This window comes from Asterias amurensis, chromosome 1 (assembly GCF_032118995.1).
Source record: "Asterias amurensis chromosome 1, ASM3211899v1".
NCBI classification, from domain to species: domain Eukaryota; kingdom Metazoa; phylum Echinodermata; class Asteroidea; order Forcipulatida; family Asteriidae; genus Asterias; species Asterias amurensis.
Window position 1 is genome coordinate 27,310,900 of NC_092648.1, and position 23,312 is coordinate 27,334,211.

The following is a 23,312-nucleotide window of genomic DNA, read 5'->3' on the forward strand; positions in this document are numbered from 1 at the left end:
AGTCAATACCTTTGTGCCTTTAAAATGCTACAGTAGAAGTTTACAATTTCCTCATAGGGTGTCCTTTACCAAGGAGAAATTGTCTTGGTGCTCATGTCTTTTCAAAACGAAGCATACAGGCCTAAAAATGTGCATATATACATGTACTCTGATTCAGGTATACGATGCTTTGTTTTAATGAATAAGCCCATCGATATAGCACCTTGTAACAGGTCTACACAGTGATATAACGTTATCTGCAACCAGACTTGCCAGACACAGCTGAGCAAACCTCTCTTCTTAATGACTGAGTTCTTTTACGTGCATCACAACACATGGGACCTACAGCTTAATGTCCCAACTGAAGGGTATAATACAATTATTGTTTAAGTATTATCTTGTTTCAGGATGTGACCAGAAACCGAACCTACCACTCTGACATTACTGAAACTTCAGTCCAGGGCCAAATTTCATAGAGCTGCTTAAACAGACATTATTGCCTAACAAATTACGCTAGGCAGAAATGAGCAGGATACCCATCACAAATTGTATGCATGACATGGGATTTTGGCTAGTAGTCCTGTCCTTGTAAGCATGCTGTGCTTAACTACTTTTTGTGTTTTTTTTTTTAAGCAGCTCTATAAAATTTGGTCCAGTGCAGTAGATCGATCAAACACAACAATTTTAAACGTTTTTAATTTTTTTTTGTTTAGCCTCCATCCATTGTTTCCCGGTGCTAACGAAGTTGATCAAATAGCAAAGATTCATGACATCATGGGGACGCCCGATGCCAGCATTCTCAACAAACTCAGAAAGTGAGTATCAATAATGGATATTTTTTGACTAATTTTAGTGATAGAGCAAAGTTGAAGGCAAATTGACCTTTGGTTTGTGCAACTACTTGACGGTTCTTTTTCAGAACCACCCCAACTCATTTAGAGACAGTCGTTACATGGTGTTACCGCAAACTCTTCTATATCTTATTTCCACCATGCAAAGTTTCAAATCCTATTAAACTACTTGATTGTTTTAATCCTATATAAGATTGACGATTACACAATAAACTAACATTTGAAAAATTAATTTCAAAAGTGGATACCATCGAAAAATCGAGGGTGAACGATGTCCACTCCAGAAAAACAATCGCAAAACCGAGTACACAATCTGAGGAACCATAATAACAGGAGCGCTTCTCAGACTCAAATTAAACTTTATGATATCTTTTTACATAACTACATCACTTTTAAGTGAAATGTTTCTCAAAAAGCTTTATGCTATCGCAAGCTGCTGTAGGTCTAACCAAGTAAGCTTTTTATTTCCAGTAATTTTAAGAGTGATTACCAAGAGTATACTTTTCTTTAATGTCACTGTAAACGTCATACAATTGATGATTGATACACAGGAAGAGTTGTAGCGACTGAGTGTAATGGATTCAAATGCAGTTTTGCTATTTAAAGACAATTTATTCTGAAAGGCCGCAGGAGAAATTGCTTGTCCTTGAATTTTAATTAACCATTAAACGTACTTGCGATTGTTTGTTTTACAGACATTAAAAAAAAAAGTTACTTTATATATTATTTCATACAGAAGCTCAGCTATGATACAGGTGTAGTTGCTAGGGACAATCGGGTGCTTCCAAGCCTAATGAGAGATAGACAAGGATGCGCAAATCTCAATATAAAACCAAACTCGGTTGACTAGAAAAAGAGAAATGATTTCATATTGTAATTCATCAATCTATTTGACTTCAAAATAACACAAATTTGTCTTGTCTGTTCTCATCCTCAGTAAAACAAGAGGTATGAATTTCAATTTCCCTGCCAAGAAAGGAACAGGGATCCAGAAGTTGCTTCCCCACGCCTCTCCGGAGAGCTTAGAGCTCATTTTCCAACTATGTACATACGATCCAGATGAGAGAATATCAGCCAAGCAAGCTCTCAGACATCCTTATTTCAAGGAATTAAGGTAAGAAGCCTGATTATTTTTTATTTTATTTTTTTATATTGTTTTCAATAGCTTTTACTGGCTTAAACAAACCACTTTTACTTTGTAGTTAAATCAAAAATAAAATCAACGATCCTTGGCCCAATTTAATGGCTCTGCTTAGTGTTGGCAAAGAATTGGCACTTACTGAAGCAGGTAATTTCCGTGTTACGTCAAGCGTATTTTTACAGGTTAGTGCCGAGTTTTGCCTTGTGTGCGTGCGGCTCCAAGTTACTTGGAAGAAATTCGGCGCTTGCATGTATAAGCGGAGAAGGGTGATTGTAAGCGCCAAATTCGGCAGTAATGTTTACATGTGATCACGTGACTTATAGTGGGTAAAGAAAAACAAAGCTACACAGTAAAGACTTGGGAAGACTCGTACCGATAGACCATAATTGACTGTATTTTCAATAAATTACACTTTTAACTAAAAAGGGAGCCCTTTTTATAAAGTTGAATATTGTGACATTGATTTAAATCACATATGCTGTTTGAAGTTCCCAGTATTCCACTACAAAAGAGGTTTCTTTTTAGCTGAGGTTGTAGCGAGCACCCGCCCCGTGGATTTTGCGTGGTGCCCAGCGTGAAGTTGGGCTGTGATAAGGGAGATCATGAAGTGCATGATATGGGCATGGTGCATTGTAGAACTAGAACTGATAGGAGTAACTTTTGACCTTGATTTGAGGGCAGGAGAATATTTATGTCTACCGTCATACAGCTCATATAAAAAAAACTTTGATTAGCAAGGTAGAATAGCACCTACAGAAAATCATACAGAGTTCCCAATGGATATACATGTATGGTCTGTATAATCTGATTCCTGGCAGTAGTTATTCAGTTTGCCTGAGTTCCGATTGGATCAAAAGCTCACTCAGCTGTTACAAATTGTCCTATCCACGTGCATTACCTGCATTAGTATATTTGAATAATAGTCGCATGAGCACGAGATGTATAGTAACTATAAATATAGCATATTACACTGTGCTTGAAACAAGGCCGTCATTGTCGTCATAAATAGTCATGCTTCACATGTGCTGTATTTGGCACAGAATTTGTCCTTGTGACATTATAAGTTTTGAGATTTTTTGTATGTAAGACGCCATATCAAAAATAAATTATTATTATTATTTTATTATTATTATTAGTTCATGCTGCAAGGATTCATTGAAAAATTGTATTGGCCGTTGAGGCAAGACTGATTTGATTGAGGGAGCAAATATCAGAAACTTGCATATGTATGAAAAGTGAGTTTGATTTTAGCTGTAACGGAAATCAAGCTTATTCATTTTGGTTTTTACCCATACACCGATGTGTGTTAGCACTCAGTACATTCCCGAGTCCTGTGAACAAGTATCACAGGAAAACAAGCTGTCATGTTGTCATCAGGCACTTGCTTTTTGTTCATGCAGGAAGTGTTATTTCTTTCAGAGCCAAGGTCGTACATGTACGATCTATTTTATGTAAATATTCCGAAACTGCCATTATCATATATTATATTTTATGTACAATCTAAATTACTTACTCAAACATGTCATCAGTACATTCACCATACATGCTATCACGAGAGGGCATTGTCACACAATAAATACTATTGTCTTAAGGATGTACCAAGGCAACAGAAATCAGCAAGATATATTTTGATTTGTGAGAAATGCTTTTTTTTTCTTCCCCCTTTTTTTACACAGTTTTTAAAACATCTCAAAAAGCTGAGCATTCTAAATACAAAAAAAGCAGGTACTGAAAGAATTCATAAAAGCAATGGCAAATGGTGTTATTACATGTATGTTTTCCTATAATGGCTATACTGCTGACCTTGATTCTCGTCATGCCTACTCAAGAGCACACCTAATGCTCTTTCTTAATGCCAACCGTCAATTTCAACGAATGCTTAATGATCTTTAATGACATTAGAAAGCCGTGGAGTGGAATTATGCAGGGAACAGAGGAGTAATTCCACCTAATTATACACCCATACATGGCACAAACAACAAAAATTGTTAAGGCACTGGACACTATTGGTAATTTACTTAAAATAACTAAGCATAAAAACTTACTTGGTAACGAGCACCGGAGAGCGGTTGATAGTATAAAACATTGTTAGAAACAACTCCCACTGAAGTAATGTAGTTTTTGAGAAAGAAGTAATTTCTCACTCGAATTCAAGGAATCTGAAAGCACTCAACTTGTGAGACAAGAGTGTTTTTTTTCTTCCATTATTTTCTCTCAGCTTTGACAACCAATTGAGTTCAAATTTTCACAGGTTTGTTATTATATGCCCATCATGATATACACCAAGTGAGAAGACTAGTCTTTGACAATTACCAATAGTGTCCAGTGTCTTTGAAGGAAGTCTCTTGCTACATGCAGACACAGATGGTTAATTTTAAATGCGGGGGAATAAAGAAAAAAAATTCACCTTGAATGGCGCTCTAAGAGAAAAGGCCAGAGACAATAAACCTTAGACTACATGAACTCTGATATTGATGCAATTAAAAAATAGCGAGGGTTGAGATTCTCAACCTTGAGAAAGACATAAGGGATGCCCTCTGGAGATGAACAAAACCCCCCAGGTGTAGAACAGACTTTGGTCATTAACTTCTTGCTGAGGCAGCAATGAGGTAGATGACTGGAGAGGAGAGCTTATTATAAAACAGACAGTTGGCAAAAACAAGGATATTATTTTGAAATAACCCGAAGGTCGATGTGCATGTAAATTGCATCAAGCTATCGGCAGAGATATATGGGCCCAATTTTATGGCTTTGCTTACCCTCAAATTTTGCGCTTACGACCACCATTTTCCGATTACAAGCAACAAATTTCTGCACTAGTTGTGTTAAATCAATGAATGCCTAGTATCGTGGAGTGCGCACTAGCAAAATTTCCCTGCTAACTTGTGAAATAGGCTTGACATAAGCGCAGAATTCCCTGCTTCCGGCCCGATTCTTTATAAAGCCATTAAATAGACCCTTCCCATGAAATATGTAAATTGCACGTAGCGCGTGCGCACTAACGTTTTGGTTGGCAAAATGAGGGAACATCGCGCTGTTTTGTACACGGCTAATGGGTGCGTGACGCAGACGCAATTGCGCGTCTGCTTAGTGCACAACTCTATGGCGTTTGCCAACCAACAGGGTCTGTACGCATGCGTGAATGTAATTAGTATATTTTATGGGAAGGGTCCATTGGGCCATGGTCCCAAATAGAGATAACAAATATTTTCCTGTTCATATCTGATTGTAAAGCAGATCTAGTCAAATGATACCCTATTACATGTCGTTTCATTTTAATCTGTACATTAACTGGGCACTAAACATTTTGTACAAAGATGGATTTACATAATAACTGTGGTAAAGTTTAAAGGAACTGCATAATAGGCACACAAAGTGTACGTTTTCCATCAATCAAAGGAATGGTGGCCCTTGTCAAGAAATGTCATTTGATGATGGTTGATTCAGTTGTGTAGTTAGGCCCAATAGGAGGGACTTACAATTCAAAAAATAAGGTCCTCAAAAAAACACGTCAAAGTGTTTAAAATATAAACCAATTCCATGCACTTCTCGTTACGATTTTGTTTCCAATGTTGTTGTTGGTATTAATTTGTTTGTTTGGGGTTGTTTTTGTTTTTTTTATTGTTATTTTTACATTTCAAATAATTATATGAAACTTGCTTTAAAATAAGGCACACAATGCAAATATTTCTGGGATTATGTAGAACCGTGGCTCTATAAATGCCAATCATCTTTGTCAGCTACTCGCCTTTGTTCGGCAATAGAGTCTCTACTGATCAACTTCCCACCCAAGTAACATGCCTGTGATATTTTTTCACAGGACTCGGGGGAAGTACTGAGTATACAGTGCTAACACACATCGGTGTATGGGTAAAAGCCAAAATTAATGATCAAATTTTGCAAACAGTGCTGCACCTTCCCTTTAAAATATATGAGTATCCCAGCAACCACAATCGAACTGTTGTCAGGGAGTGTATTGCACTCATGAGAACATATCACCTACATTGGGTATTTGCACAACTGAAGATAATGTTCCAAGTCAATTGGCGTACTTGTGTTCTTCTATGTTTTTCCTATGTGACTGATTTTTCAATGAGGGTCATTTCTGTAGTGGGAGGCTGCAGTTGGTATCACAATATGTCCACTTTTGATGTCATTTGATAAGGCTGAACTGTGACAGTTAGAAGAATTATAGAGGTACTACAGGCTTCGAACAATGGTTAAAACTGCAGCTTCAGGTTAGAACTATGACCTAGATGCTGATGAATTGTGTTGACTTTTACCGAAATGAAGCTGTTGCAATGACAAAACATTTTGTTGGCGACTCGTTAGCAATAAATCATTGATTGCCAGGCACTCAGGGCATATCTGTGCTTAATGTGTCTCAGCTTAGCTTAAAGCCCGGTTCATACTTTATGCGAATGCGATACAAATTTTGACATTACAAATTCGCTAAGAAAAATTTGAAGCGGTTAAAATATGTTTGCTCTTGCAAAACATTCGGAGGGTAAACGGGGCTGTGTTGCTAAAATTCGCTTCGTATTTGCAATTGCAGGCAGGCAGTATGACAGGGTTGTAAACTTCTGCCCCACAGAAATAAAAGATTTGACACCTTCACATTGGACAAGTAAATATCTTGATTTGTTTTTATATTTCTTTTTACAGAGATGCTGATAAGAGAAAACATCCTGTGTTGAAGAAGGTGGACGGGGAATCGGGCAAGATGTCACCCAACTCAGTTGATGAAGTCAACATCAAAACAAACAACAACAACAACATCATCACCAAGGAGATTGATGTAACCTACCAACCACAGCAAAGGAGGAGGGTGAGTCAAAGAGTTGAAATAAACAATACATCTACCTTTGGACTTTTTGGTATAAATACTTAAGTTAAACTGCTTGCTCTTTAAAGGCACTGGACATGATTGGTAAATTTCAAAGACCAGTATTCTCACTCGGTGTGTCTCAGCAAAAAAAACATTGAAAATTTTGACTAATTTTGTTGTCGAAGTTGCGAGAAAATAATGAAAGAAAAAACCCTTGTCACACAAGTTTTGTGCTTTCAGATGCCTTGACTTTGAGACCTCAATCAATTCAAACATTTTAGTGAGAAATTAGGTCTTTCTCAAAAACTACATTACTTCAGAGGGAGCAGTTTCTCATAATGTTTTATCAACAGCTCTCCATTGCTCGTTACCAGTTAAGTTTTTATGCTAACAATTATTCTGGGTAATTACCATTAGTGTACAGTGCTTTTAAAAAAACCCATTATCTTACCTTAAGCTTGAGGTTTTTCTCAAGATTTGACATACCTCCCAAAAAACATGTGCAGTTTGTTTCAGAATATTTAGGCTAGAGCTGCAATTGTAGCCCTTGCTGAAGTTTATAAAAAGGCTGAAGTTTATAAAAAAAATAAGAAATTGTCAAATATAAGTAAAAAATTTCATCAGTGATGAAGAACTGTTAATTGGTTGTATAATTGGTTTAGTACCCTTTGCTGAAAAAAAAGGGATTCGAGCTGCTTCTTGCTACCGGGCATTCTCAGAGGTCTAGTTGATAAGACATCTGCTCTAAATTGGCAACGGTTGTCGGCTCCAATCCTACCCGAGTAATATAACTTGGAATTTTTTTCACAACCAATCTCGGGAAAGTATTGGGTATACAGTGATATCAAGCATCATTGTAAGGAAAAACCAAATTAATAATGTTCCAAAAAATTAAATAAAAAATGGCCTTTTCTTTTTATTTTATTTTATTTTTTCCTGTCCTATTATCCAGAGGAAACCACGACGGTTCCAAGAGTCAGAGAAGACGTATCAGACGACACTCCTACCCAAGGTGGCTCAGTCTAGTCAGATAACATCCTCCAATGTCAACAGCAGCTTTCCAACAATGTCATCTTTCCCGTCCTCAACGTTTCCTAAGCTTCACACCGGTCCGTCCATGCTCCCTAGTATAGCAAACACACACTACAATAAACACCATCAACATGCTAAAAAGGTAAGTCAACAAAGAACATAAGGGGGGGTCATGTTCCATCGGTCAGGGTCCACTTTCATAGCGCTGCTCAATGGTTAGCAAATTTTCGTGCTAACTGTAGCAGAAAAATTTGCTGCAACATAAGCGTATTTCACAGGTTAGCAAGAAAATCAGGCAGCCATCTTGATCATCATGGAATTTTTATTGTCACGTCATTCATTTTTTAAACAGTAAGCACAGAAAGGTTAGCATACCTTTTTATGTGCTTATGGTTAGCAGTGCTATGAAATGGAAATCGCACAGTAGGCTCAAAATAGGGTGTCAAACAGCTCTATGAAACATGGGGTTGCTTAAGCAGAAAAATCAGCTGAGCACAACAAAATTAAGGTTACCAGCCAAAAAACCATGTCACATGTACCATTTGTGACTGGTACCCTATTCATTTTTTTTACGGAAACGTCAGAAACTTTGAAGCCACCAGTTCTTCTCAGAACCACCAATCACTCAAAACAGATCTATCTACACATGTATATGGTATCACCGCAAATTTCTTAATAACAGGAATTTTTGGAGCAATATTTTGTGCTTCAATTGGGCCCTGGGCCTGTCTTCATACAGCTGTTGTGCACAGATATTTACTAAGCACAAAAAAGTCTTGCTTATCAGAAATAGTTTACCAGGCAGCATACCATATCAAGTGCAACCGTTACCCCGCTGTTGTTTTTATAAATAAATGTACTTAACAATACTCTATGCTAAACCTTTCCTTGCTAATGGTGACTTAAAAAAGAAGAGATGATCATTGCAATCTAGTATATAATTAACCTTTATTCTGTACTTTCCTTTTTTTTGCAATTCACAGACAACAACCTTCCAACAGCCAACCAAAACAATGTATGGTCATTACCAGCTTCCATCCATCCATAAAGGTAAAGGATTCTGAATGCAATCAGACAATCTCCTCTTGTGAAATGTCTTCCTCATCCCTTCACCGTGGCAACGAGTTCGCACAACACAAAAGGGCACACAACCCCCCCTAAGCAGTTAGCTTCTCACTGTAGAGAGACGAGGACATCACCAAAAGCTTGAATGCAAAGTGTCGTACTTTGGGATTGTAATCAACTGAATGATTCCGAGCTAGCCACCTTAAAGGCTCGACACAACCATTAAATGCACTGAACACCTTTGGTAATTGTCAAAAACCAGTATTCTCACTTGGTATATCCGCAGTATGCATACAAAAACAAACTGGTCAAAATTTTGACTACATTAGTCATCGAAGTTGCAAAAGAACACTGAAAAAAAAAAACACCCTTGTTGCACAAATTTGTGTGATTTCAGATTCCTAAAAGGGCTTCAAACCTGAAGTCTTTTAATATTTGAGTGAGAAATTACTTCGCACTCAAACACTACATTACTTCAGAGGGAGCCATTTTTTAGTTTCTCACAATGTTTTATACTATCAACAGCTCTATATTGCTCATTACCAAGTTAGGTTTTATGCTAACAATTATTTTGAGTAGTTATCAAACGTGTCCAGAGCCTTTAACCATTGCACCTTGTTATTAGCAAGCCAGTGGAGAACCAGTCTACACTTATTTACTCATGGTTTAGATCACAAGGGAATTGCATTATGAGCACATCGCCACTATTTGCACTTTCTTGCATGAATACAAAAGGCACACTCCAGTCCAGTCCACTCCAGAATAAGCATAACCTGTATGTCAGATTAGCTGTTGACGCAATTAGAACTTGTACTTTCCTGAGTAATTTGTAGTTCCTTCAACTGGGCTCAATTTCATAAAACTAACTTCGCTCAACAAAAATTGTGGTGGGCACCAGTCACAAAAATGCAAACTTTTAGTTTATTTTGGCTGGTAGGCTGTTTCTGCTAAGCAATTCAGTTCTGTGTTTAGCAAGTTTGTTACAGGCTTCATGAAATTCGACTTACTCTGTTATTTGGTGATTCAAACCGTTTCAATAAAATATAATGTACCAAGTCTCTCAAGCCAGGGCCCAATTTCATAGAATTGCTTAAGCAGAAAAATTTGCTTAACGATTTTCTGCTAAGCAGAAATGAGTAGGATATCAGTCACAAATTTTAATTGTGACATGATAGTTTGGCCGGTAGAATTTATTTGCTTAAGCAGCTGTATGAAATTAGGCCCTGGCTCTTACAAAACCAAATGGGGTGCCCATTAGTCAGCAATTAGAAGTGTTTATTCATATGAACAAGTAATGTGTGTGACTATGCTTATTAACCATGTTAACCTTTGAAAGACCATTTGAAACTCCCAATATTTCTGTTTTTGTTTTCACAGTTTTGTCAGTAAAAGTGTCTGGGTTAAATAGTACAAAACAGATAGTTTGTTTAATAAATGTAGATACATGTTGTACTTATATGAACTGGAAAGGGTTCATTCGAGACATGATGAACTTTAAAACATTGACCCTTTCCTCTTGTTCGGGAGTAAGTTAAATCTTGCAGCCGTGGGCAATATCACAAGCCGCTTGTACCCGCTGTGGTCTCTGAAGAGTTATTGGTCAATCTTAACAAGCAGATGAAGGTGCAATATTCCGGCATCAGGAGAATAACTCCTTGAAGCTGTGTGATAATCAGAACCTTATCCATGCAGCATAATAGCATGCAAGAATTACAATTACAGATGGTTTTTATGTCAGGAAGAGGTCCCTACCTAAGAATTCATTTGAGAGTCATAAAATCATACAATAGACTGTTACAAGAATCAAACTGACACATCACAAAGGAATGGATCAGTTAAAATAAACGCCGATCATGCTGAGATGACTTGTAGACTAGTATGTAAAAAATACATAAACTTTGCATGCAACCCGATAGTAAAGCACCATTAGTTGTAGAATGCCTGCAGTCTGGACTCTTTTTTAAAGAAATACCGCACTAAATTTGTGTACTTTTAGAAATAATTTGTTAAACAATTCACTGAAGTTCCTACTACTAATTTTATCAATGGCTCCCTGATATTAATTTTTGTGTACGTTTGTTTCTATAAGTATACTGATTCTGTAGTTGAGTACACGTCCGGTATGTAAATTATATTGTTCATGTTTTACCAATAACTCGAGGCAGTTGGAACCCTTTATTTTAGTAGATGTTAAATTTGCAACAGATTGGATTGATTTGCATCTATTGAAATAACATGTGAATTATTTTTCTTGGGTTACTGTCTATAAGTGTATGTTTTGGTTACGCCTCAATTTAAAAACATTTCCGAACAAAGATATTGACAAAATAGGGACACCGCCAATATAGGGCTACATGTAGATAGCTCAGTTGGTAGAGCACCGGCACGTTAATCCGGAGGTCGTTGGTTCGAATCCCACTCTAGTCAATTCTTTGTTCAACCCCGAAAATCCAATCCATTTAAAAACAAGCAATGTCATTTCGCAAGCTGTATTGCGGTACTAAGAACCTCCCTGTCAAAATTCAGCACAAGCACTGAACACTAACAATGATGGCTATAGATTTGCCAGATCTTGGATGTAAAAACTCTTGGGAGTGTTTTTCATGGATGTTTGTTTCTTTCTGCAGAGGAGCAAATTGCACAAAGATCAGTGAAGTCTACAGGTTTACTCAAAGATCTTAACTCACAGTGACTACCTTTCAACATTTGGACTGAATGCTGAACAAACTTTTAAAGGAACATTACAGAATTGGTTTTGCTAGCCAAAAAAAGTCACTGGCAGTGTAAGCACTCTATGTTGTCCACAATATACATAAACTGACAAATAGAAGTTTGAGATCGATCGGCCATCTGGGTCACGAGAGAATAGTGAAAAACCGATTACAAATTTTGCATTGCATCGATGCCAAAACAAAATTAAATAAAATGCTCACTGAGCGATTAACTCAAAACGCGAAATAAGATTATTTATTTCTCATCAAATATGAAATTTCAGACAGAAATACTTCAAGGGATGTTTTCTACTATCATCATCAGTAGACCGTGTAAGTTTTATGTAAATCTGTGATCTTCACGATTTTTGTTTCTTACCAATTCTGTAATGTTCCTTAAAAAGTTCTTTTATGAATCAACAGTATCTGTGAAGCAATTTTACCTCCTGAAAAACTGTTTTTCTTTCCTTTTGTAACCTTCTGTGAAATAAAGCAGATAGATCTCTGGCCGTCGGAACTAACTAAAGTTTTTAGACTTGTATATTACTTATTTTTATACAAGAAAATTTATGAGGGCTGTTTGGGCAGATCAACCGAAGTAATGACTTGATTAAGAACACTTTTAAACATTAGAATTGCCCATTGTCAACAATTTTGTGAATTGTGGACATTTGGGCAAAATTGAGATGGGTGCCGAGTGAAAACAAAAAATGCTGGTGAAGAACAAATTTTAAACTTTGTAAGTTTTGTAATCATGTTTTTTAAACCAAAGCCATAAATTGTAAAATTGAACACCATCTGTTGATGTATATATTGAGAAGTTAATGTATAAATGTTTATGTTTGTTCCGAAATTGCTCATTTTTATTGGAATATACTTGTTTTAAGTTGACAAGTTCATATAAGATAATGAGAACAATGTTGTGCCTTTTATGGTGATGTGTGTAAATATACCCATTAAAAAAAGAAAAAGATATATATAATGTTTTTAACAATGAAGATGGTAAGAATCTAAACAAAACTTTCTGACCTGATTTTTTTCCAGAAAGTTTTCGAATTGGGGTAAATTTACTTGTAAAAGACAGTAATTTTTGTAACCCATTTTTTATTTTATATTTACGGTCATTTTCAAAACCTTGGCTCAGACTTGGTCACTCTGGCTTAGGCACTGTCCGTCAATTTGATTGAAGTCCTGGTACAGAGTGTACATTTTCATCATTGATTTATGGACGGGTCCAAAGCCGGAGTCAGAGAATTATAAGACTATGTTGATTCTGAAATTTTGTCCAGTATAAAAGTCATCAAAATCAGTCTAAATGTCATGTCATGTTCAAATTTGATGTAATTTTTCTTTCAAAAATGTACCATGAAAGAAATCACAGCATGCAGATGTCTGCTGTATTGTCGAAAAATCATAAGCACAGATGAATATCAGTCTCGTTCACAGTTTGCATACATATTTGAAATATTTATTAAGGACAGTCTTTAATAAATGTTTGCAAGGAAAGAATCGTTAGGTCACAGGGTCAGAAATTCCTTTTTTTTATACTGTAGATGAGAATCTTTTGCTTTTGGAAGTAGGGTATGTGCTTTATATACATCAGAAATATAATTTCATTATTTTTAGAACAATCTTAATTCATGAAATATTCCCATCAGTATTTTTAGCAGTTGTGAAAATATGTGGCAACCTTTTTTAGATTGGGCAAAGTATTGAGGGATGTTAAGTTTATTGAGCCAAATTTCAATGAACACTTCCCATGAATTATGTCAATGAACCGATCCGGCCTATCAATCAAACTGTGCGCGTTCACCCATTTGACCAATCACAGCAATGATTGTAGTCGGACAAACTCGGTCATGCGTGCGCGTATATTTTGCACGCACGGCAGAATCGTGCAGAATGTCTTGGGAGTGTTCGTACACGTGTCTTGGTCACGTGCGCGGTGGGCGGAGCTTAGTGGAAAGCCAGAACCATCCATTGCACGTTGCTCTTGGGCTCATACACTGCTGGTAGTCAAATCGAAGAAACATCACACGTTTTTGTATGGGGCTGATGGTGGCATGGCATTTGTGCGTCTGCCTGGTCCAAAACTCTATGGCATTTGCCCACAAATAGTCTCTGTACGCATGTGTGAATGTAACTAGCATATTTCAAGGGAAAGACTTGTTATGGAAATGAAATCTGTAAGCATCACTGGAACATTGGTGTCAAACTTTGAAAATATTTACAGATAGCTATTTGGATTCAGTTGTCAGCACTGACTTTTAGTTCATTTCTCTCTACAAACACATTAAGTGCCCATATTAGGGGTTTTTTGCACTACACAGATGTTCAATCCTTTTATTATCTATTTGTTAGTACATGTAGTAAGGTGGTAAAAAAAAAGGGGGCCTGATTTTTTTTTTCACATCAAAATTGACTAATTAATAATATTAAAGGTAAATTGTACTTTTCTTTTTTTTTTTTTTGGGGGGGGGGGTTACAGGGAGGTTAATGAAAACCTGAAGGTTGAACCCCATTAACACAATTGAACATTCCAAAATACTAAACAGAAATAAGAGTTCCTGTAACATAATGCACCTTGTTATTTGTATTTAAGATAACTTATAAAGAAAACTGAGAAAGAAAACTTGATTGAAATTGTTGCTGATTAATAAGACTGTGTGTTTTTGTTTGTTATTATTTGTCTAATAAACGTGAAAACCTGGTGCTACAGGGAAAACAAAATCGAGCATATTTTTGTCTTTATTTTAGAGTCAAGAATTTGTTTCCACAAAATAGCTGACCTTGTTTTGTCATAACATTACACAAAAACAAACAATTTCAATGGTGGATATTAATATTTATTCAAAAATATAATATATTCTGCTTTTAAAATATCTGTCCAACCATATTCAATTCATAACAAATGTTTTTTTATTTCCCGAAGCAAAAAACCTGAAGTCATTGTGCCTCTTTAAAGATCCTGGACACTATTGGTAATTGTCAAAGACCAGTCTACTCACTTGGTGTATCTCAACATATGCATGAAATAACAAACCTGTGAAAAATTTGAGCTCAATTGGTCATCGAAGTTGCGAGATAACAATGAAAGTAAAAACACCCATGTCACACGAAGTTGTGTGCTTTCAGATGCTAGATTTCGAGACCTCAAATTCTAAATTTGAGGTCTCGAAATCAAATTTGTGGAAAATTACTTCTTTCTCAAAAACTACGTTACTTCAGAGGGGCCGTTACAATGTTTTATACTATCAACCTCTCCCCATTACTCATTACCAAGTAAGGTTTTATGCTAATAATTATTTTGAGTAGTTACCAAAAGTGTCCACTGCCTTTAAAAATCAATACAGATTGCATAGAACACCAAGGTGAACAAAATTGCCTAATACCTGCGTTGTGTGTCTCTAGCAGTGAACATAATACAGTAATTGTACAGAGATGGAATTCACAAAGACTAATCTTAGAGTTTTAGGACTAGTCCTAAGATAGGACTGACTAAATTCCAGTCCAGTAAACAATTTGATCTTCAAGTCTCCTAAATTCATGGCCCTGTGCATGCAATCTTTCTGCTCATCAGCTGATCTGCTCTGCTCTGTTTATGCCACAGCAAACTGCAGATAGTGAATACATGTAGCTTTGTGTACTCTGAAATTTCCTCTTTTTTTCATATTCACAAAAATTTCATAACCCTTTAGAAACCGTTAATCTCACGCCAAGATTGCTAATCTTGTTGACTTTTCGCCCCAGTATTTCAGGAAATATGTTCCAGGAAAATTATTAAGAAACGGAAACACATGGTTTGGTTTTTTAATTGCCTATTCTGTGTTAAACATGGGGACATTGGCATATATCAATTCAATGTGATACCTTTTCGTATGACCCTCTTGTTGAGTGGAAATACGCCCTGAAATCTTGCGGCCATTTGTGGCCACTATGTGCATTTGCTGATGTAGTCTCTAAAGGGTTAAAGAGATAAAGAAATCACAATAGGTTTTTATCATCATCATCATCATGATCATGATCATCATCACCATCATCATCATCACCATGATCATTCATCATTATCTTCATCAGGCTGTGTTCTATAAGATGAAGCCCTCCTCCTGCATTGTCCATTCTCTTGTGTCACTTTTCATTCTACTCCATATTGCTGTGTTCATGCAGCAATTTCATCTCTCCATCTCCTTTCTGTCTTCCTCTTCTTCTCCTTATCCTTGAATACCATTCTCAGAGTCGCTTGTTCCATCTAGTCATACAATGGTTAAACTATATCCTTATCAAAGGCTTGGTTGGAAGAATTTCTTAAGGATTGCTGAATATTCCTCGTCTTTGTACCCCTTGACGGTGAATGACGATCCGTTTTCAGCTCCACTGATCATGGCAGAGATCCCTGTTGAAACAATGAGGAAATTATTTGTAATAATGATTGGTATATCTGCATATGAAGCATGTACAATAGATGATGATTAGTTTGTTCTTGCCAGCTAGATTGACCAAACCTTAAAGAGTGTGCACAACAATCAAGAAAGAAAATCATGTTTACAGATTTGTACATTAGTTTCATTGTATAAAAGATAAAGATGGTCATGGTGCACAACTACCCATAAAATGTTTTCCTAAATATGCTACTTTTGGAAAAGTGGTGAAATAATTACTTCTGATGTCACGTGAACACAAATTGATGCTCTAAAACAGTGAACAGGTTTGTTATTTTATGTATTGTGGAGTCAAATAAGTTTGAACACTGGTCTTTGATAGTTACCAATAATGTCCACTGCTTTAACATGAACAACCTGTGCTTTTCTCAAATTTCAAAATTGAATGAAATTAAACCTTAGACTCACTTGGGGCAGTGTCTGGCCTGTATAGACACATGATCTTCTTATCCATTTCAACCGCTCGGCCAATCTCGTATCCAACGCCAGTTGAGACCTGTGTAACCTCGGCAACTAACTCTAGAATCAGTAAGAAAAACTTTTGTTGAATTATGGAGGAATTCTCTTACAAATTCTTGACCCATTCTAAAGTAATTCACCGAGTGGTCAATTTGAGGTCATTGTAAATATATTCTGGTTATGAAACCAGATATACCTCATGAGTGAACTTAATTACTGTAGCTTGCAAGCCTGAGGAAACCTGTAAACCAGGGTGCTTGCTATGTGAACCATAAACACCAGGGTTAACCCCTACTCTCCCAAGATAAATGTCCTGGGGTTTTTGTTAGACGCACACGACCAATCCTAGTTAATAGGACCTACTGCTTATTGTCCAATCTGAAAAACAAAGCAATTATGGTAAAGTATCTTGCTCAAGGACAGCACTGTAAAAACTTCACTGTAAAAAAAAGAATTTCACCTTTAAAAGTTGTTCATAGTCCACTCTTTGCGTGGCCATTGCCATGTTGATAACATGGAATTGCCCCTAATGACCTTGATCTTGCAATACAAAACGACAGAACCTTTTTTCACTTCACATCAAACGACCAAACACAAGGAGATGAAATTAGGCAAAACAAGAAGAGGAACACAATTGAAATGTAATCCGTTTTTAAGTGAAGAGTTCCACTCACCCGTTGATTCTTGAAGCCATGCCATGTCAACCTCATGTATCTTTTCATCAGTCATCTTGTCTTCCCCTAAAATCACAAAACCATCAAAAAAAATATCAGGCCCCAAACTCGCTTCAAATCTCAACACTATAACATAGTGCACGTGTTATGTCTTGGTGTCCGATCAACGAAAACGTGCAACAAGACAATATTTTTATTTTCTTGCTGGTGTATTTAATGCACTTTCGTTCTCACCAATAATTAAATATCTGTAAAGTGACGTCCAAGCAGAAAGAGTTTATAGACCCCTTACAATGTGGCACACAGAGCTATCGTCTGCCAATGGCCCGCCATTTTGAGAGTCAAAATAAATACATAGATTGTGTGCGTGTCTAAACTCGCGGAAGTTGCCTAAAAAGCACACTGCACAGTAACACTCAGGAAATCTGACATCCAAAAATGGGGCAGCCAACATATCTCATCAGGGTACAAATTTTACACTTGACCACCTGCCCAAAGGCCAGTGATTTCAGTGGATTTTCCCCCCAAATTCGAGCCCTGCTCATCATGGGTACTGAGTTGGGTGAATTGCGCCAATTTTGTGAACATACTCACCAGGAAGAACAGGGTTCTCATAGCCTACGACCTCGGTCAACACCGGGCCATATTCACGTTTTATCTCCGCGATGATCTTTGCGTAAATACCAGCGTCTTGGCGTCCACCTCTGATGCTACCACAGAAATAGATCTTGCGCTCTTTGCTCTCAGCCGACTCAGCATTCTGCATGAGGAGAAACGAAGAACACAAGACTTTTGTTATCAACCAATCTGCCAGGTATAACACTATAGAGTTTTAATAACAATTCATAAATACCCGGGCCAGACAGTTTATCCACTGTGATCGGTCGAGAGGAGGTCATGTGGCCATGTTTAAAAGTGTAATATATATAGACATGGACATAATGAAAGGTGTTTAATATACGAGTGTTGGGGCACACAAGCTTACGCGGGTGCTATTTTACACGCAATCCATCAATACATACTGGTACTCAATGTAAACAAAAATTAGTTCGTGCGTACACACACAAAAAACTGTTGAGCATTGCATGGAATTTGACTTTTCACAAAAAAAGCCCGAGGATGTTACAAATTGTTTTTTAAAGCATTTTCTTACACGAATTTTTCAACATTGAAGGAGAATCGATTAGCGACTCTTTCTCATGCAAAACAGTATCAAACCTTGCAATGTCATGGCCAACTGATTGCATGAGCATGACCCTGCCAGTTGTAAAAAGCCGTTTAAGACCTCGTCGCCACTCTTTTTGTTTACCTAAGAACTGCATTTGTTTCATCAGTTAGTCCTGGAGTCTCATGTGGAAGGGCCAGGCAATTTTTTTTTCAGCAAGGAAATGGGGCAATGCCATTGCAAAATCTGAACTTTTTTCTTTTCAGGTATTCAAACAAATGATCTCAGCTTGTGGCAGTAATACCATGTTGCACTGAAATGATGAATTATATGAGCTTGTTGCAATTACACAAACCTTGATGCGCCAACACAACAACTTGTATGTGCTATTAAAGTGCTTTTGGCAGGTAAAAGGTCCATGTTGCACAGACACAATGACTTATATGAGCTTGTTGCAAATCCACAGACCTTGTTTCATCGACTCACTGTATGAGCTTGTGGCAATTACATAGACCTTGATGCATAGACAGGACGATTTAGTAACTCTATAGCCAACTAACCTTTTCATTTTCGTCCATTTTCCTCTTCTTAGTAGCCACTTCACCATCTGAATCCTTTATGGATCTGACCAATGATAAGATTAGTATATTGTTATTTTGTTCTTGTGTAATTTTTACTGGAATTTTAAAGTAATGCACCATCGAACAACTGGTCCTGGAGAGAGCGCAATATAAATTAAATAATCTAAATAATTGTTATAATCTGATTATAATATATGAAATAATGATATCTGTACCAATTTTTCAGAGTTTGCATAATAATTTTTGTTTAAGTTGACGTGAAAAAATGATAATCAGAATGAAATAGTTTTACATCCGACAGCCATTCAGTTCAAAATCCAATGATGTTGGAAAAAAAAGAACTTAAAATAGTTGACTTTCTGTTCAAAAGAGTAACAACATTTTTATGAAATTATTGAAGTTTACAACATTTCCAAATTTGGAAGGAAAAAAAGCTTTGCAATGGCAAGTGAAGTAAAGTCTGTCCCAAGCAAGGCTTGGATGCAAACCCACTTTCTGTAAATTACAGAACTGGAGTCCACTGCCCTAGACTGCTCGGCCGCAACACCCAACTTGTAGCAAACATTTTTAAAATCAGTTTGGGGACAAAGGACAAATCCCTCAAGATTACCGAGATCCATTAGGCTCCACCCACGGCGCACATGTGAGCAAGATTACGTCAGTCTTTCAAATGCCACTCTGCACAACTCTGCCATGCGCTAAGTAAACGCGCACGCATGTCAGACTTTAGAGTGTCAGACTTTTGGTTGTAACTGGTCAATACGCAATGGGGCGGAGCTTAATGGATTGGTCTTTTGTCAGATCGAGTCTTGCAGAAAATTGTACTTTTCTTTTCATTATTCATGGTTTACTTATTGAAATCTCAACTTATTGCCAGAGGAAACTTAGCATTGAATTTTTTCATTAAAGAAAAAAATAATAATTCAAATGGTATGCAAGTTAAACTCAAAAGGCTAAACAAAAGAAAAAGGACTTACAATTTATCAAAAAACTCCTTCAAGATGCCTGGGTATTCCTCTTCTTTGTAATGCTTGACAACAATTGATGATCTATTGTGAGCTCCCTGTACCAGTGCAGATATCACTAAAAGGAACAAAATGGTGGCATTCAAAATTTAAGTTGTGTCCAATCAGCGACTGTGGCTTAGGCGGCACGGTAACCTAACGACACTATCAGCAACAGCCACAGCTCCCATTTTGAACATTGCCTTAGGATCATATCCCGATGGTTGGCTAAAGCTACGGCTACAACTGTTGTTTAAAGTGTTGCTAAAGGCGTAATATACATCAAAGCATGACGCAATAATCTAGCCGTAGCTGTAGCCACCAATTTCATCTTAAAGGGTGGCTGCAGTGGGTTTTTTTATTAAATTTAAACGATTAAACATGACTTTTTAAACCTGAAATATTTTTTCGAATTTTTTATTTAATGCGCAAGTATTTTAAAAGTGGTTTTCAAGAAATTAGGGGAACCCACCCCGCTCCTAAAAGGGAGCCTTCATGTGACGTCATGTCGGGAACCCGAGCCGTCGGGACCCCTGGCTGTGTGCATATAGAGATGGTGTACTGTGTGGCCTGGTACCTAGGCGCGTGTAATTAGGGACCAGACTCTTTTTGCCGACTATATGTTTGAATTCCCGACGTGACGTCGATGGTAGGGGGGCGGTAACAATCCACAAAAGGTGGGGCATGACTTATTCGCTAATTACGCAAGTGAGATATGTCGGGGAAAAAACAAAACACATTTTGTTTTTTCACATATATATTTCACATATATTTTTTTACATATATCAGAAATAAATGACAGCAAAATTAACTGTTTTATTTTAATTCACTGCAGCATCCCTTTAAAGAGGGCAAACCATTTTCATTTTGCATTAGGGCCCTTCCATTGAAAAAGCTTAAAGTCTATGACAAACTTTTGAAGGGGAAACAAGGCCAATACCCTGGCAACATAGAGGCTATGGCCTCTGTATGAGTCAGGGCCTGCACCAGCAGCATGCAGCAGGTAAAATAAAAAAATCGTGTGCAAGCTGGTGATACGCTTACTGGCGAGTCCGGTCAAATTTCCATTCAGCTATTATCATGAATCAACAAAGATGGAATAATAACACTTTCCTGACTTACATTTGTCTGTGTCAGGCCTAAAGAGACAGAGGATCTGTTTGCCCATGGCGACAGCTCTGCCAAGCTCATAACCAACGCCCATGGAAGGTTGGGTCACTTCAGCAACTACAGCTGCAATAGAGCAAAAGAACAATTATGTTACAAATTCTGCCTGTTATAAATCTTGCAATACATTGTAATATGTGTATGTGAAGATTAAAAAAGACAATTGAACAAAGCACTGGAAGTGGTAACAAATATGTCACAAGCTAAATGTATCCCAAGTTTAACAAACAGTTTGTCATATATATGACACATCCGGCCTGGGATTGGATTTCACAGAAAGTTCAGACTAGTGTTATCTGGAGTTATGATGAGTTACTTGTCCTAACTTAGGACTAGCCATAAGTTTTTTTATGAACTCCTAGGACGAGTCCTAAGTTAAGACTACACTGACTTGTGTGGCCTCCATGTAATGCCAAGTCTGATTAAAACAGACTGCCTTCATTTCCTCCAGGAAGTATTAGGCCTGCTGATTGTTCCAATCAAGTACTGTGTGATGTGCGTTATATATCCATTAACCTCAATCTGTTATTTTTCTCCAGTCGTTCCTATAACTAATACTACTATAAACCATGGTATGACCTACGTACCATCACACTCTTTCAGCCACGCTATATCTCGGTCATGAATTCCCTTATCATCCAAGTTCTCTGTGAGGAAAAAAACAATTGAAAAGTTACAACAATCTTATAAATCCATTTATAGAATTTAAATAGTTCCTGAATGCACAGCTGATTGAAAAACAAATGAAGCAATTGGCAGTTAGACAAACTGGTAAGACACTGCTCTAGATTTGCAAGGGTAGTGGGTGTTCGAATCCCACTTGAGTAATATGCCTGTGATTTTTTGTTCACAGGACTTGGGATAGTAATGAGTGTAAAATTTTAGCACATCGGTGTACGGGTAAAAATAAAATTAATATTCCATATCCCTGATGCAAATTTAGTACATTTATATATCGATGCGGTACCAGCTGCCAAAACACAGAATTCAGACTGCCTCTAAAGAATTAATGTGAAATAAGTAGTAAACTTGTCCTTAGTAAGCTGTTATTTGTCTTGGTTATTAAGCAGTACACACACCATTCTTTGTGACACCTCCAGAAAATCCAACATGTTCAGTGAGGACTTCTCCATAGCTCCCGAGGGTCTCAATAATCTTCGAGTAGAGACCTACATCTTGGCGACCTCCCCTGATGCTTCCACAGAAGTAGATCTTCATCTTGTTCATGGTGGTTGAAGCTTTATACTAAACATATATTTGATATTTTTTAATTTCACTCAACAGAAAGGAAATACAAGCATTATGAATGTATATTGAGTAAGGTGGGGAAAGCTTTAGGTGTACAGTACACAGGAAACTACAGTTCTGGCTGGCTAACAGTCGTAAAACTTTCACCCATCAATATCAACGCTGATTTGAAAAACGTATAGCGTTAAAAAGGCCCTAATATGAGACCCCTATAAAAAAAAAGGCTCACGGGGAGCCTTATTATAGTTCCTAGAAGTATATAATTATAACGTATACTTACAGGGACAATTAATACTAATTAGACCCAGCCCAGGGCCAGAGTGACTGCTGGCTGGGGCGCTAACTAGCGCTGGTAGGACGTCAGTCAGTTGCCTGCAACGGAGGAGTCCAACCTGGGCTGGGGCGCTAACCTACTAGATTCCTTGTTTTTGAAATTTTGACAATACCAGTCATCTATATTCCTTTTTTTTGAAATCAATGTCAACATTTCAAAAAAGGTTCTTTTTTTCTTTGCCATGTGCAGATCATGTACTGTAGATCATCATGCTAGGTAGAAGAATGCTGGTGCTGAGGATAAGCTGGAATGCTTGAGTGTCAACAAATGACACTCACACTGACAGACTGGCAGTGGCAGTGTCCTACCTCCCTGTGTACATGTCCTACTCTGTCCAATCCCCCAACATGCCCAACACATCCCCACATATAAAACCCTAAAGCACAGTGGTAATGCAGTACACATTATACACGCACGACTTACACTTAACACTGCTTGAACTCTGAACTTGACTGACAAAATTAGCTCTGAAGATCAACAACAAGGAACCATGCAAGAAATGTGGACTCGGTGAAAACTGTGTTTTCTTTTCCCGCAATTAACCACCTTCTCTGTGCCACTGTCATGTTCACACTACAAAGCACGTGCAATAATTGCACACGAGGTTGAAACACTTCCTGGTCTTGCACCCATT

The 23,312-nt window shown here is 37.3% G+C and overlaps 2 protein-coding genes across 5 annotated transcripts in view; one reads left to right on the plus strand and one right to left on the minus strand.

Annotated features, from left to right (window-relative positions):
* LOC139935107 (MAPK/MAK/MRK overlapping kinase-like) overlaps positions 1–14,020 on the plus strand; it is a 29,276-nt gene extending 15,256 nt beyond the window's left edge. The window contains exons 10-14 of one of the 2 annotated variants that reach the window (XM_071929572.1): positions 693–794; positions 1,768–1,944; positions 6,637–6,799; positions 7,752–7,973; positions 8,815–14,020. In XM_071929572.1, coding sequence (XP_071785673.1) covers positions 693–794; positions 1,768–1,944; positions 6,637–6,799; positions 7,752–7,973; positions 8,815–8,895 — 745 coding nt within the window. In that variant the 3' untranslated portion in view covers positions 8,896–14,020. The remainder of the gene's footprint in view (positions 1–692; positions 795–1,767; positions 1,945–6,636; positions 6,800–7,751; positions 7,974–8,814) is intronic. The other variant, XM_071929579.1, reaches the window with a different exon arrangement.
* Positions 14,021–14,244: 224 nt separating this feature from the next.
* LOC139935119 (uncharacterized) overlaps positions 14,245–23,312 on the minus strand; it is a 31,666-nt gene continuing 22,598 nt past the window's right edge. Inside the window, exons 1-10 of one of the 3 annotated variants that reach the window (XM_071929598.1) lie at positions 23,102–23,222; positions 22,176–22,341; positions 21,684–21,743; positions 21,052–21,162; positions 19,903–20,008; positions 18,905–18,968; positions 17,774–17,939; positions 17,180–17,245; positions 16,455–16,565; positions 14,245–16,000 (exon numbers count right to left, since the gene is read on the minus strand). In XM_071929598.1, coding sequence (XP_071785699.1) covers positions 15,888–16,000; positions 16,455–16,565; positions 17,180–17,245; positions 17,774–17,939; positions 18,905–18,968; positions 19,903–20,008; positions 21,052–21,162; positions 21,684–21,743; positions 22,176–22,323 — 945 coding nt within the window. In that variant the 5' untranslated portion in view covers positions 22,324–22,341; positions 23,102–23,222 and the 3' untranslated portion in view covers positions 14,245–15,887. Of the gene's footprint in view, positions 16,001–16,454; positions 16,566–17,179; positions 17,246–17,773; positions 17,940–18,904; positions 18,969–19,902; positions 20,009–21,051; positions 21,163–21,683; positions 21,744–22,175; positions 22,342–22,624; positions 22,980–23,101; positions 23,223–23,312 lie in introns of those variants that run through there. The other 2 variants (XM_071929607.1, XM_071929590.1) reach the window with 2 other exon arrangements.